Here is a 14,280-nt window from a genome sequence, read left to right as displayed (position 1 = left end):
TTTTTTCTTTTAAACCTTATTTATTTATTTGGTTGTGCCAGGGCTCCTTAGTTGCGCCTTGCTGGCTCCTTAGTTGTGGCATGCAAACTCTTAGTTGCGACATAATGTGGGATCTGGTTCCCTGACCAGAAATCGAACCCAGGCCCCCTGCATTGGGAGTGTGGAGTCTTAACCACTGCACCACCAAGGAAGTCCCCCCTTAATTTCTTTGTATGGCATTATGATTAAATGTATGAATTCTGGAGTCAGGCAGACTTAGTTTTGAAATTGCTACTTGGCAGTTATGTGGTTTTAGGTAATGGTTTAACTTCTCTTAATCTGTTACCTCATCTGTAAAATTTGGTTATTTTTACTACATTAGAGGTAAAAATGGTACTTCCAGAATGATTTAGGAATGTCCCAGATGATTTTACTGATGAAATGGCTAGATTTGTAGGTCACTCCTGTAATGTATATAGAATATTTAGCACAGTACCTGGCCTGAGGTAGGTATGCAATAAATGCTAGTGAAGATTTTCAAAAGGACTTTTCCCCCACCCACCAGTCCTCAGAAGCCAAGAAGATGCTTTTTAAACACATTCAAATGCTAAGAGCCAGTGGAGCTACTCTTGAGACTGTGGCTTTTATGAGTAATCTTTTATGTAGCATGGAGTTGGTTTAAAAAGCATCCTTTTTTTTCTAAACGAGTATGGTTTTGATTAACCAGGGTCTATGATGAGAGCTATGGGGCACCCACTGTTTCCATAGCTGAGCTCCTGGGAAGATTCATGGGATCTGAGCCTCCAATGAAATTTGGTGTATATTCCCAGATGAGAGACAGGAGCAATGGATCAGCCCAGGGACCAGGGCCAGCTTCCACCCCCAGACCAAAGGAAGAGAGATTGGATGGAATTTAGACCTCCCAGTCTGGGGTGCATAAAGAACTGAAGGCAGACTGTTTGTTCTTTTCAGGCTTTAGGGGAATATCATTATAAGCATATACAAACTCTGGTCTTCTCTAAAGCCCAGTCCTCTCCTGGCCCAGCTGAGCCATTCTGTCTTCTAATGATAAGCTTGTAGCCATTAACTGGACTGGCCAGCTAGTCCTAGCATATGGAGGAGCCAGAACCCTCAACCCATAGTGACAAGGATAGTGATGAGAGCCGTGGACACTCCCTAACTTGGTTACTGTGTTACAGAAGCAACATCCAGGGCAGCGTCATCTGCAACAATGCTGTAATAGAGAAGGGAGCAGACATCAAGAACTGCCTAATTGGAAGCAGCCAGAGGATTGAAGCCAAAGGTAAACCAGAAACCAAATTACAATCACAAGTGCCATTTTTTACATATCACAGTAGCACAGATAATGCTCAGTGCTGGTGAGAATTGGGGAAAAAGCATATGCATACACTTCAGGTGAGAACATAAATTGATAAAGCTATCTTAGGAGGGGATTGACATCACTGTAAAATTTTTCAACTTTGACTTTACAGTTCCATTTTTAAGAATTTATCTGTTAGATAGCTCATATATATTTATGCAGCCCTACTACCAAAAAATTGAAAACATAACAGAAAGATCTGATGACCCAGATTGGCACCAATACTTTACAGTGGCTGTTAGGCCACTGTAAATAAGAGAGAAGGACCAGTGATCCAACAAAGGCTCTGGAACTAGCTCTGGCCTCCTGCAGTCCTTGAGTACCTCATCTGACCTGATAGTTAAGAGAGAGAGTCCCATAGATTCTTGGCCTGGAAGAAGGTTAGCAGCTTCTTCAGAAGCCATTGTCTGAGAGCCATCCTCAACTGCTTAGCGATGATGCTGTGAGCTTTACTGTTAGCTAGCTCTGCGCTGTAGCTGTAGAAAGACTGTATAGTGCTTGAGAGACGTACAGACATCAGGATTTCCCTGCTGGGCTGGTCAAATTTGGATGGTCCATAATTTGGCTGGGTATTTTTAACCAAAAAGTAGACAAAGCTCAAGATCAGTAAGGATGGCTCATTCCTTTTCAGATTGTTCCTAAACCTAAAATAGGATGGGATAGGGGAGTTGCTGAAGGAACTAAACCCACCAATTCTGAATTGGTGTAAGCCACATCATTTTCCTTCTCCCAGTAAGTAGAGGCCTTCTTCAGTTTCTTCTCCTTCCCTTTATAAAGTTGTATACTTCCCTTGTGAGCTTTAGACTCAAACAGACCCGGGTTCAGATCTCAGCTGTGCAATTCACTGGATGTGCACCAGGTTAAGTTTTTAATTTCTTGACCTCAGATTTTTGAAACTAGAAAAATTGAGACAATAATACCTATCTTGGAGGACTGTTGTGAGAATTAAATACAGTTAAATGTTTTGAGGAGTACACACAGCTTCTGGAGCATACCAGGGGACTTAGAGCTCCATATACATACCATGCTCTTGTGCCTCTCCATGCCTTTGCACATGCCCCCTCTCTCTCTGGAATTCTTGATGACTGCCCAAGTGCTTTCTCTATAGAACCTTCCTGACTCTTCCCATGATTCCCCACAGTCAAAATGAGCATTCCTTCCTCCTCTGCTCCTTTGTCAATACCTTTATTAAAGTACATACACAAGTTATGGCTATTATTTATGAATCTACCTTCCCTACTAGACTGAGATCCTCAGGCCAAGGATTGACTTATTTCAATATGTATCCCTAGCTCTCAGAACAGGTCCTGGTTTATCGTAGATAGTGGGAAGGGGAGAGATAAATGAATGAATTTTGGATCCATAAAGGGAATTTGGGGGCATTTCAGGGCAGAGAGTTCGGGTTCCAAGAAAGGCATTTGTGAGATAGTTGCAATTATCATGAAATCTCTTCTGGCTTCTCTTCTAAACTTATGCTGATGAAAGAACCACATGCAACACCGATAAATGAACTGGGGAGATGTGGCCTTGGCCTGAAACCACCCTTTTTCTTCACTTGAGACTAGATGCAACTCTCCTCTTCATTGCCTTTCTTCTCACATTTCAAGTGCTTTCTTCTTCTACGTGTGAGAATTGTCATTTCTAAGAGGCCTTTCCTGGGTGTCACTAGTTTACCAATAAGGTTCTTTGTTATAAGCATCATAAACTAATAACTCTGGCTGATTTAAGCTGATAAAGAATTCATTGTAAAGGTAGGTAGCTCACAGCTCTAAGATAGTTGCAGAATCAAGCTTAGAAAATGGGTTACAGCCAAGATTTACACTCCAAATCATTCTGGTGAGGACACTGCTGCCATCCTTGCTGAACACTGGTTATCACAGCTGGCAGTGCTACTCCAGCCGCCCAGCAGGTGGATTCTCTCTGGTTCCTACTTTTTTGTGTGGTGGCCCAGGCCCAATGTTTGTGGTGGCTGCATTAACAGGTCAAGCCTAGATCCTATACCCATGCCCTAGCTGCAGGGAAGGCTGTCATTTTTAGTTCAGTTATTAGGAGACAGAGTCCACCCAGTGTCTCACCAGAGAACCTTTGAACAGGAGTGTTGGTCAGCAGCAGTGCCCCAGCTATTGGTACTTTCTGCTATGATCCCGTGCCAGCTGAGACTATGAGCTTAGGTGAGAGGGCTGAGACACCAGCTTGAACTCCAGCACAGGAGGCATGGATGGCCCTGCCCTCCTAGAGTGCCACTGGCCTACAGCTATTGTTTACAGCTTTAAAATGTTCTCACATGCATTGTCTTATTGGATTCTCATAAAAGCCATCTAAGGTAGGGATTCATTATTGACCCATTTGGTGAAGTGGAAACTGAGACTTTGAAAAGTTGAAATTGGGCTTCCCTGGTGGCGCAGTGGTTGAGAGTCCACCTGCCGATGCAGGGGACGCGGGTTTGTGCCCCGGTCCGGGAGGATCCCATGTGCCGCGGAGCGGCTGGGCCCGTGGGCCATGGCCGCTGAGCCTGCGCGTCCGGAGCCTGGGAGAGGCCGCAGCGGTGAGAGGCCCGCGTACTGCAAAAAAAAAAAAAAAAAAAAAAAAAGAAAAGTTGAAATTTACCCAAGGTCATAGCTAGTACATGACAAAACTGGGTCTTCAGCCTGAACTACTGACAGCCTCCAAAAAGACCAGAAGAAGAAGCCATTCCTGGCTTGCCTAGCAGAATTTGGTCATTGATACCCTTTTTCTCCCTTTAGTCCATCTTTCTCGGACCAATAGGAAAAATATATTTGGCCTCCATATTATGGCTCTTACTCTCCTCAGGAACGTCAGGTGTTAGTTCTTTCTCCTGCTCAGCATACCACTTCACCCAGGCCTACCCTTGGCTTGCAGAGAAACTTGTTTTTTGAGCATCTGAGGCCTGTTGGTTGTTTCTTAAAAATAGGATTCAGAACACCAGCCTTTTCTCTGATTCCATGGAAGGCCTTGGAAGGGATCCCCAGAGCTTCAAAAGCAGCCGCTCAGCTGGTCTGTGAGGCTGCTTTCTTATCCCATCCCCTCCCCTGTCTCCTCATTGCATTTCTCTGTCCTGCTTTGTTCTCTCCTATTTGGGTTTATGGCCCCACACCATGTTTCTTCCACCTCCTTCTTGCCTCTTTGTCTTTGTAAATTATCTCCTGCTCAGCAAAAAGTAGAAACATCCCCTAGTGCTTTTCTTCTTTCAGCCCCTCCTGGAGCCAGGAGCTGCTTCCTTTTGTTGTTTTTACTGGCATATTTGAATGAGTGAACTCCATTTGCCACTGCCCTAGGGTGTCCCTCCTTTCTTATTTGCTGGAACCTGGAAGCTCACAGTTTCTGCTTGTTCTTCTCCCCACTTCCAGCAAAGTAATGGTGCTCCTTTCTTTTACTTTGCAAGGACCCCTCTTCATTCTGTGTGCAGAATGCATGAATGTCACCTGAATGCCAGTATTGAGGCACATCTCCCATCAGGGAGCATAGGGATGTGCCAGCCAAACCCCTAGGATGTCACAGGCTGCAGCGTCTCCTGGGCTTTCTGGCTCTAACTACATGCCCTCTCCTTAATGGTCCTGAAGGAGAGATGGCCAGGGAAGTCATCTGGACTTTAAACTGTAGAACCCCAACATTTCTTGCTCTGTCCTCTATGCTAGAGAGACCAATGCGTCCAGGACAGTAGTCAGTGCCTTCCTGCCACAGGTGCTCCTGGCCAGTCACCTGTTCCCACTATCACTTTTTTTTTTTTTTTTTAATTATTTATTTACTTATTTATTTTGGCTGTGCCGGGTCTTAATTGCTGCACACGGGATCTTCGTTGCAGCGTGCTGGATCTTTAGTTGCAGCATGCAGGTTTATAGTTGCCACATGTGAGCTTCTTAGTTGCGGCATGCATGCGGGATCTAGTTCCCTGTCCAGGGATCAAACCCAGGCCCCCTGCATTGGGAGCGTGGAGTCTTACCCACTGGACCACCAGGGAAGTCCCCACTATCACTTTTCTTTGAGGCTGAGCCACATTGAGAATGCAAATTCCAAACCATCAATGCAGCAATCAAGACCTGTTAACTATGGATGACCCAGACAAACATCAACTCAGGTCCTCACTAGCAAAGAGTCAGGAGATGGCAAAGTCCCCAGTCAGTCTTCCTCCCATGGAGGGATTTCAGGAAAAAACATTCATCCTCAGAAGCAATGCCGTCCCCTCTCCAAATCCCAGTCATTTGCATGCCACAGAGTCACCACATCCGTAGCAGTCTTCTACACCAAAAATGGGACTATCGTAACCCAGTGTAGGCCCCTCTGCCCTTTTTTAGCACTACCAGGAGAACAAGGCATTTTCTAACGATTCTGCCTTTACTCACCCCACCCAGCATGCTCAGTTAATGGATTATCTCTGGCAAAAATCCTGGCAGCCAAGTTTGACCTCCTGCTCAAGCCAACTGAAAAGCCACAGCCAACAAAGTCAAAACCTGGGAAACTAATTGGACATTTCATCTGAGTCTTTTATTACTATCAGTGAGAGAACTTGGATCTCTTCCCTGGTCCCACAATGATCAGTGCTTTGGCTGTGAAAGTAGACCTGATGGGTACATAGGTCAAGTCCTGGCTAGCAGGAGTCCTCCCCAGCTTCCCAACAGTGCAGCTTTTCATATGTGACTTGTCATTCCCTTCTACCTCACTGGTTTTTTTCCCAACTTACTTTCCTCCCTTGTACTCTTCCCTTTAGGATCTCTCCCGACCTGATTCCAGCCCAGAACTTTTCCAGTGTGTTTATTGGAGCCTGCTCCCAGCCCTGGCCAAGCAGAACTAGTACTGCTTGTTTTTCCCCTTCAGGTTTCCTCCACCTTACTGAATCTCCATAAAAATACATCTTCCCCCAAAATGCCAGATACACTCTTCCTCCCAGGTGTTGTTTGCCTCAGCCTAACCCCTCATTAACCCCTCTGGTCTGGAGCACTGAGGACCAAGAAGTGTTAATGAAACTGGCACTGTCTTCAGAACATTCCAGTGTCCCTGGAAACTAGGAAGAGACTGGGTGAAGGAAGAGCAAATGTCAGAGTCTGGTTATGAGATGATGCGGCTAACTCATGGCTACAGAGGGATAAAGGGCAAAGAGGAGCTTTTGGAGGTGCCCTGGGAAGCTAGCCAGAGAAGCGTTTCCTTTGTTCTTTTCTGGTCAGTCTTACCTCAAGGTAGAGCCTGATTGACAGTCACACTCCAGGACGGCCCCAGCCCTAGGGAATTTAGCAGCCTGAGCAGTGTCTGGGCCTCCCTCCCATTCCTCTCACTGAAGGAAGCAGATGGCTGTGAAGTATAAAAAGAACACCTCCTAGGGCAGGAGTACACAGGCCAGACCCAGCCACATCCTGTAACTTCCGTTTAATACTTATCAAGGCTCTTTACATCAATTATCTTATTGAATCCCCACAACTTTGTGAGGAAACTAAAGCCCAAAGACATAAAATAATTTGCTCAAAGTCAAATTACCAATAGAATTCAAATCTCTATGGCTCAGAGCTCTCCTGTTCTGCACTGTCACCTTTTCTTCTCACATGAGATTGCCTCTGTCAAATAAAATGCTGAAACAAGAAACTCTGTGAAAGGCCTAGACCTTGGTTTCTCTTCCTACTGGAGAACAGAGAAATAGGCCCGAAGATGCTCTAGACCCACTAGGACCTTTGCTGTAACGCACCGGATGTGTCAGTTCTGTTCTCTTTGACAAGGGGATTGGAGGCCTTCTCCTCCATACATGCTCCTTTTCCCACTTCTCTACCCTCACAAAACCCCCAAAACACACACACCTTCAACAAACAATTACCACCTGTCTTCTAGGCTCTGGGAGGCTAGGGGTGTAAAGATGAGTAAGACTTGCCTCTTGCTGTCCAGCTGCTCACAGTCTATTATAGAGACACAGATGAGTAAAGAAATAAGTACAGTAAAGTTTCACGGGTATGATGGTAGAAGACTGTCAGGGTTAATTAAGGACACAAGAGAGAAATTGGTCAGTTCCTGGCACAAGGATCAGGAACACCATCTCAAAGGAGAGAATTTAGGCTAAATCTTAAAATTGTTGGCTATTTACCAAATATACAAAAGGGAAGAACCTCTCAAGCAAAGGGGGACCATGTAAACAGGCAGCTGACGGCAAAAATCAATCTGATATGTTGGGAATTGAAAATCATTTGGAAAATCTAGAATATAGTGTATAAGGGAGATATAGCAAGAAACAAAACTGGAAAGGTGGATAGAACAGAGGACATGTCTGAAATCTCAAAGTCTCCAAAGCTTCAGTCAGAAACCCCCTTTCTACTGACAGAGCAGAAGTAGGCTCCAGGCTATGGGCAGTATGAACAGAACAAAACATCTCTTACTGTCAAACTTGGTCCCATTGTTAACGAACTTCATTTTGCTGCACCAAACCCTTCTGAGGCTGAAGTAGAGCCTTAGGAAAGTCAAAGTTTCTGCCTCACCTATCAGGGTCACTCTCAAGCCCCCCGTGTGTGGCAAGAAAGGTGTTGGACCTTTAGAAGCCAAGCTAACCCAGAAGGAATCCATTTTCAGCCAGGTGGTCAGTCTTTTCTGTCTGAGCCAATAGAACACTGAAAGCTCTCCTGCCTCCTACATCTGCTCCATACCTCCAGGGAACAAGCAGACAGCATGCTCCTGGTTTCCCCTACCCCTTCCAGACCATTGGTTCACTGCCTCCTTTCTATAGCTCTTACTCCTTGAAAGCTAACCCTCTTCTTAGCTTTCACCCCATCATTGGTAAGCTCCCAGGGCACTCCCCTAAATATATTGAGGGTTCACAGTCTTCCCCTTTCCTCCCTCTCTTTTTCCAAACATCTTGGACAACTTAATCCTTGCAACTTTAGCTCTCCACTTACATAACCATACCCTATCCCTGTCATTACCCCAAATCTCTGAAATCTTTCATGTGCCAGTAGCTGTGCTAGACACTGGGGTGTGATCATAAATCCACTTCCCCTGCCCTCAAGATTCTTACAGTGACGTAGAGATAGAGATACACATCAGGTAGAGTGTTTTCAGAGAGCAGGAAATGGACAGTTCGGAAGGGAAGGCATCACATAGTGGAGGTGCTTGATTAGGGCATTTAGGGTGAGTAGGGAGGGAAAGAAAGGCATTCAAGGCAGAGGGAACAGCATGTACTAAGGTCTAGAGCTGTAAAATAACGTGGCTTCTAGGTACAAATGGAGAGTGATGGAAGATAAAGCTGGAGAGGTAGGCAAAGGTCAGGTCATAGAGGGCCTTATGAGTTTGGACTTTATAAAAATAATAATGACCACTATTTGTCAAACACTCAATGATTCTTTAACTCATTGAATCCTCACAATAACCCTGTCAAGTATGTGGTATTATTTACATGTGACATATGAGGCATCTCCCTTTCTCCTTTGAATATCTCCATTTAACTATTTAGTCTCTTTTCTTCTCACTATTTTCCCCCATTCCCTATCCTCTGGCCACACCACAGTTTTTCACATTCCTCTTTCTTACATCTTTATGTCTTTGCTCACGTTGTTCTAACAGCCTGGAATGCCTTCCGCTTGATATACTGCCTAAAAAAACTCTATCATTCTTTATGACTCAGTTCCAGTCCCCCTCCTATGTGAAGTCTCCTGAAAGCCAGGTGTATAGAGAGTCAGTCCCCTCCTCCTGTGTGGGAAGATGCTGTCTCTTCCAAAGTCCTTTTGACAGGTTGTATTCCCAAGAGCTTCTAAAGAGCAGAGCCACATAGGAGAGGAATGAATGCTTATGAACACAGAATTAGAAGTAATTGGGTTTGAAATGACATATTTTGCTGCCATTTCTTAAACAATCTTTTCTTTTTCTTTTATAGCCAAACGAGTGAACGAGGTGATCGTGGGGAATGACCAGCTCATGGAGATCTGAGTTCTGAGCAAGTCAGACTCCTTCCTCTTGGCCCCCAGAACTACAGATGTTGGCTGGCCCACCTGTTTGACTCTGTATTTATTTCCCAATAAAAGAAGGGCTCCCAAAGGCATGCTGGAGACTTAGGGAGTAGTCCCAAGCTCCACATCAAATGGGCTCCAGAGATACACATTGTGTGTTCATGTTGTAGAGACCACCTGGAGCTGGCGTGTGGAACAGTGGCCTAGCTCTTGTACACCGAGGTTATCAGGCAGGGGCAGCAGCTGTCCAGTGGTGAAGTTCCTAGGAGGGCTACTTTCTGACTGGCTGGCCCAGCCTAGTCCTAAAAGCATCTCCCACCTGAAAGGACTTGGGGGTACTTCAGTCCCTGACCCTAATCTGGCTTTCTAGACCCATAGGCCTAGCTGCTGCCATTGCGACCTCTGCATATGATGTTCCCTCTACAGCTGTCAATCTGGGCAGCCTGGCCCCTGAACCTCAGTCCAGGACTTACTACTCTGCTCCCGTACCTACCACACAGATTCCTGGCCCCTGACACCACACCACCGCCAGCCTCACCCTCTAACCCCAGCCATTTACTTCCTATCCTTCCAGTCTCGGGTCAGTTTCTCCAGCTCAACTATTATACCTTGGAGACCCTAAAGCAATCAGGAGGCAGCCCCTGCCTAGCCAACAAGCCTATCCCCACAGGTTTTAGTGGAGGAAAGAACAATAAAAGAAAGCCGTGATTTGAGAGAAGCCAGACCCCTTCTCACCTCCTCTTAGTGAGGTCTGCCCAACGTGGTAAGGAAGAGCCAGCAACCTATATCATCATTTGAAATTCTTTCTGAGTCTTCTCCAACTGCACTCCTTTATACCCTAATTACACAGACTCTCCTGCTTCAGATCATTGAGAAGTGAGATTTCAGTACTCACAGCTCTTCTGGAGCCCTGTGCACCTTGCCTTCACCACCCCCGCTCCCAAACACACACACTCTGCTCTTGCCTCTCCCTACATTGCTTTTACAGCCTGCAGGTGTTTGGTGGAAGATGAAAGTGGTTCCTGGGGTGAGATTTCACCTCCTAGAATCATCAAAGGAAACGTTTCTCTTGATGTGCTCACTGTGGGTGGCTGTAATTATAAAGAATGATTTGAATACTGGTTTCTACATTGCTTCAAAAATCTGAAGTCTCTCAAGTTCATTTGAGTGATCTTGCCTGAATCTTAGTTGCTTTTATTGAACTTGTCAGAGACTAGATGAGCATTCCTACCCTGGGGGATCTCCACCTCCGTCAGCCTTCTTGGTTGCTCTAGAGCTCCACATTCCTCCCACTGGTCAGGACAAGGTTCCTGAAAGTCTGTCCTAATCAGACAGGAGCTGAAATGGCCCAGCAGAGTGGTTGAAATTGATAGGACTGCAGGGGAGGTGGGAATAAAGAGCTGTGGTAGTGCCCAAGATGATCCCCTTTGGAGGTGATATTAAATTTGTGGGGCTCCGATGATGCTAGAGACAGTTCTGGCCTCAATGGAAGAAGACCTGCCCTGTGGAATGTTGTTTGGCTTTGGCCAAATCACTGTCTCTCTCTGTCCCTAAGTTTCTACATCTGCAAAATGGAAAAGTTGGACTGGGTGACTTCTAAGTGACTTTCTCAGGTTTTGTCCCCTCTCAGAGCTTTCTGATGCTTGGGGTCCAGGTGGCCCAAGAGGCCAGAAGACTGCTCCTTGACCACAGAAAGGGGATAGAGGTGGGTGGATTTGGACGTAGGGTGGGGTAGGGGAAGAGAAGGGATTGATTAAACTGTCCCAGAGCCTTCCCATACCCCTTTCTGATCTTCCCCACTGAGCTCTTGGAACCCCTGACAGTAAAGTAGAGGAAAAGCCTCTCCTCTGCCTTCCCTTGCACAAGCCCATGAGCAGCTCCTGCTCCAAGGAAAGGAGGGAGCTGGAGAAAACACAGGGTGGGCTTCCCTGGTGGCACAGTGGTTAAGAATCCACCTGCCAGTGCAGGGGACATGGGTTCGAGCCCTGGTCCAGGAAGATCCCACATGCCGTGGAGCAATTAAGCCCACGAGCCACATCTACTGAGCCCACGTGCCACAATTGCTGAAGCCCGCGCACCTAGAGCCCATGCTCCACAACAAAGAGAAGCCACCACAGTGAGAAGCCCGTGCACCGCAATGAAGAGTAGCCCCACTCGCTGAAACGAGAGAAAGCCAGTGTGCAGCAACGAAGACCCAATGCAGCCAAAAATAAATAAGTAGATAAATAAATAAGAGTTTAAAAAAGAAAGAAAGAAGAAGAAGACAAGGTAAAAGTCCCCCAGGGGAAGACCTTGCTGAGTTTGAGTCCCAGCTGGGAGCAGCCCCCAGCTCAGGACACTGCTGCTATTGTCTCCAACAACTGCAGAAAGGGCTGAGTGCCCAAGGTGCTTTGATTTCTCTTCTCTTTGCTCTATTTGTCTGCCAGAAGGCAGGGACAGCTTTTGTTTCCTTTTGGCAGCATCTACAGAGGTTTGAAATGTAGTGAGCAACTGAATGTCCCCTGGCCGGCTACCTCTCCATGGGACAGAAGCCAGAAGAGCCAGGCAGGCAAAAGAATTGACAGAATCTGCCCTGCCTCTCTCTCTCAATGATGCTGCATGAGGGAAGTGGAGGAGAGGGGGAAGGGGGCCTTTAATGCCAAATCAAGGAGGTCTCTGGGGAGGTGTTGAGGAACAGGGTTTTGGGAGCTTGCCAGATCAGACACAATTTGATGGCTACTGGTGCAAGAACCCCTCCTCCCTCAGTAACCCGTCTCCCCTACCTGCCAACAATAGCTCCCTGAGCCTGTAAGGGGATTGACCGCCAAGATTGCCCTCCAAGCTTTTTCCAAGGCGAGAGGCTGAACTTCCCAGTTCTTCACCACATTACTTTTGCTAGCCCACTCCCATCTGCAGTGGAAAGTATCAGGGAAAACTCTAGCTGGATCCCAAGAGTGATTTAGGGGTCTGCACAGCCTAGTTTAGAAGCTGTTCCTATTTCCAGAGAATTGCAAAGAGTAGATTTTTTTTAATCCACAGGCATCCCTACCCCTAAGAAGGTACATAAGCCAGGTCTTGGTATGCTGCTTTTTAAATAGTTAAATGTGTCTGAGGAAGGGGGAGAGGGGTGTGGGAAGGACCACCCAGACAGAAGGTCTAGAAGGCTCAGCTCTGATGGAGCTGATAGGGAGATAAAGAGGCTGAGCAGGAGAACACATTCTACTAGAGGTCGGGATGACCTGTCTTCATCCTGAGCCATCTGCCACCACCCAGAAGGCTTGCATCAGGGGCTCTTCTGCCATGGATAAATGGGGAAATTCTGCCTTGATTCTTATCCTCTCTCCTTGCCTCACCATCAAGGTAAAAGGCCATTCTCTGATCTCTGGTTGCAGCCTCTAGCACTAGAGACTTGACAGGTGCTACTGGAATAAATTTGCCTAGAGGGAAGGGGCATACATTCCCAGGCTTGGCCCCCAAACATAATGGGTGGTAGTGGGGGGCTGCTAGGGCATCTGCTTCCCTCCTCCACATCTCAGTGTCATTGACTTTGCCTGGCCCAGGTAACAGAAGCCAGCCCAAAGCATGGTGAGTGAGTAGCTTGGGGAATACCAGGGAAAGAGGGCCTGCCCTGGCTCCTCCCTCATGGACCCTACCTGCAACAACAGTGTGTGTGTGTGTGTGTGTGTGTGTGTGTGTGTGTGTGTGTGTGTGTGTGTGGTTTTGCTTCACTTTTCCTGGCACTGTTCCTCAGCTATATATATTATCTCATTTAATCCTTAGGGCAATGTCAGAGATTATGTGACTTGCCCAAGATCTCATAGCCAGTAAATGAAAGATCCAGACCTTGGACCATGTCTTCTCCTTTTAGATTCTGTCACCCTCCCACCTCTCCCATCCAGATCTTCTCACTTCTGGAAACCTCCCTGAGTATTCCAGCTCACAGTGGTTTCCCATGTGGTCTCTGTGCTCCCTTTTAGGCTATGAACTTCTAAAAATCAGGTATTCTGCAACCCCAGAGCTTAGCAAAGGGGTGGCTCCATAAGAGACCTTAAGGAATATTTGTCTCAATCAGTAGTTAGATTTACTCCTTGGTGATAATGAATGATTGCTTTTCTCTTTTTGTTATTCCTTGGAGAATTTCTCTGGTTTGGGCCCAAGACACATACCAAGATCCAGTGGAAGTGACTGTGAACCAGGCTATTCCATAGTTGAAGCAGGCTGTTACAGGGAGAAAAGAGGAGCTTCTTCCCTCCCTGTTCCCTGGGGTCTGTGGCTTTAGCTCACCCTGGCTGAGCTCAGCTGTACTTAGGAACTTAACTTTGTTGGGGAGAAGAAAGGTCACTTTGGAGCTCAGAGCAGTCAGAGGGCACTAGGCCCTGGGTTAGAGTTGTTGGAACTGCAGACCAGTTTCTCCCACCCTGGTGTCTGGACTTTACAAGGCAAGAAGTTTTCTCAGCAGTCAGGCCCTGCCCCGAAAGCACCCGTAGAAGTGCCGGACTTTACCACAGTTGTTAGCAATGGTGGGCCAGCTGTGGAAAGAGTCCCAAGGCCCAGGTGATTAGCAATCTATTTCTCCATGGACCTTACGTCTGCAAATCTAGTGAGAAGGAAGGAGGCCTCAAGAACTACTTACAGCAAAGCCTCTCTACTTCCAGTCCTGATGACACCCAGACATACTCATCTTTTGCTATAGCCGCAAGAGCAATTTGGGGGCCCACACAAGCTAGTTTAGAGGCTATTTCTATCTCCAGAGAATTGCTGAAGGTACACTTTCTTTATCCACAACAGGACCCTCTTCTCTATGACAGAGAGGAACAAAGTGCTATGCACATATGCTGCTTTTACTGTGTAGTCACTACTTAGCCAACACCATCATATATGTATTAGTTCCTCCAAGGCATTTTGCTGGATGAATGTACCAATGGAAGTGGCACACCTGCTAGGTGTTCACCCGCTTGGCCTAAAGTTCCCCTTTCCCCAGAACTGAGGAGAGATCTCCAGGGAGATGAT

General features: G+C 46.6%; 1 protein-coding gene across 3 annotated transcripts in view; it reads left to right on the top strand.

Moving 5' to 3' along the window:
• The window catches only part of EIF2B3 (eukaryotic translation initiation factor 2B subunit gamma), a 158,158-nt gene extending 148,716 nt beyond the window's left edge, over positions 1 to 9,442 (top strand). For all 3 annotated transcript variants that reach the window (XM_007110668.2, XM_028489433.2, XM_055084658.1), the window contains 2 exons: positions 1,179 to 1,282; positions 9,219 to 9,442. In XM_007110668.2, the coding sequence (XP_007110730.1) occupies positions 1,179 to 1,282; positions 9,219 to 9,271 (157 nt within the window). In that variant the 3' untranslated portion in view covers positions 9,272 to 9,442. The remainder of the gene's footprint in view (positions 1 to 1,178; positions 1,283 to 9,218) is intronic.
• The last annotated feature ends 4,838 nt before the right edge of the window (positions 9,443 to 14,280 follow it).

Source organism: Physeter macrocephalus, chromosome 4 (assembly GCF_002837175.3).
Source record: "Physeter macrocephalus isolate SW-GA chromosome 4, ASM283717v5, whole genome shotgun sequence".
NCBI classification, from domain to species: domain Eukaryota; kingdom Metazoa; phylum Chordata; class Mammalia; order Artiodactyla; family Physeteridae; genus Physeter; species Physeter macrocephalus.
The sequence above is the reverse complement of the archived record's forward strand: the minus strand, read 5'-3'. Positions and strand labels throughout refer to the sequence as shown.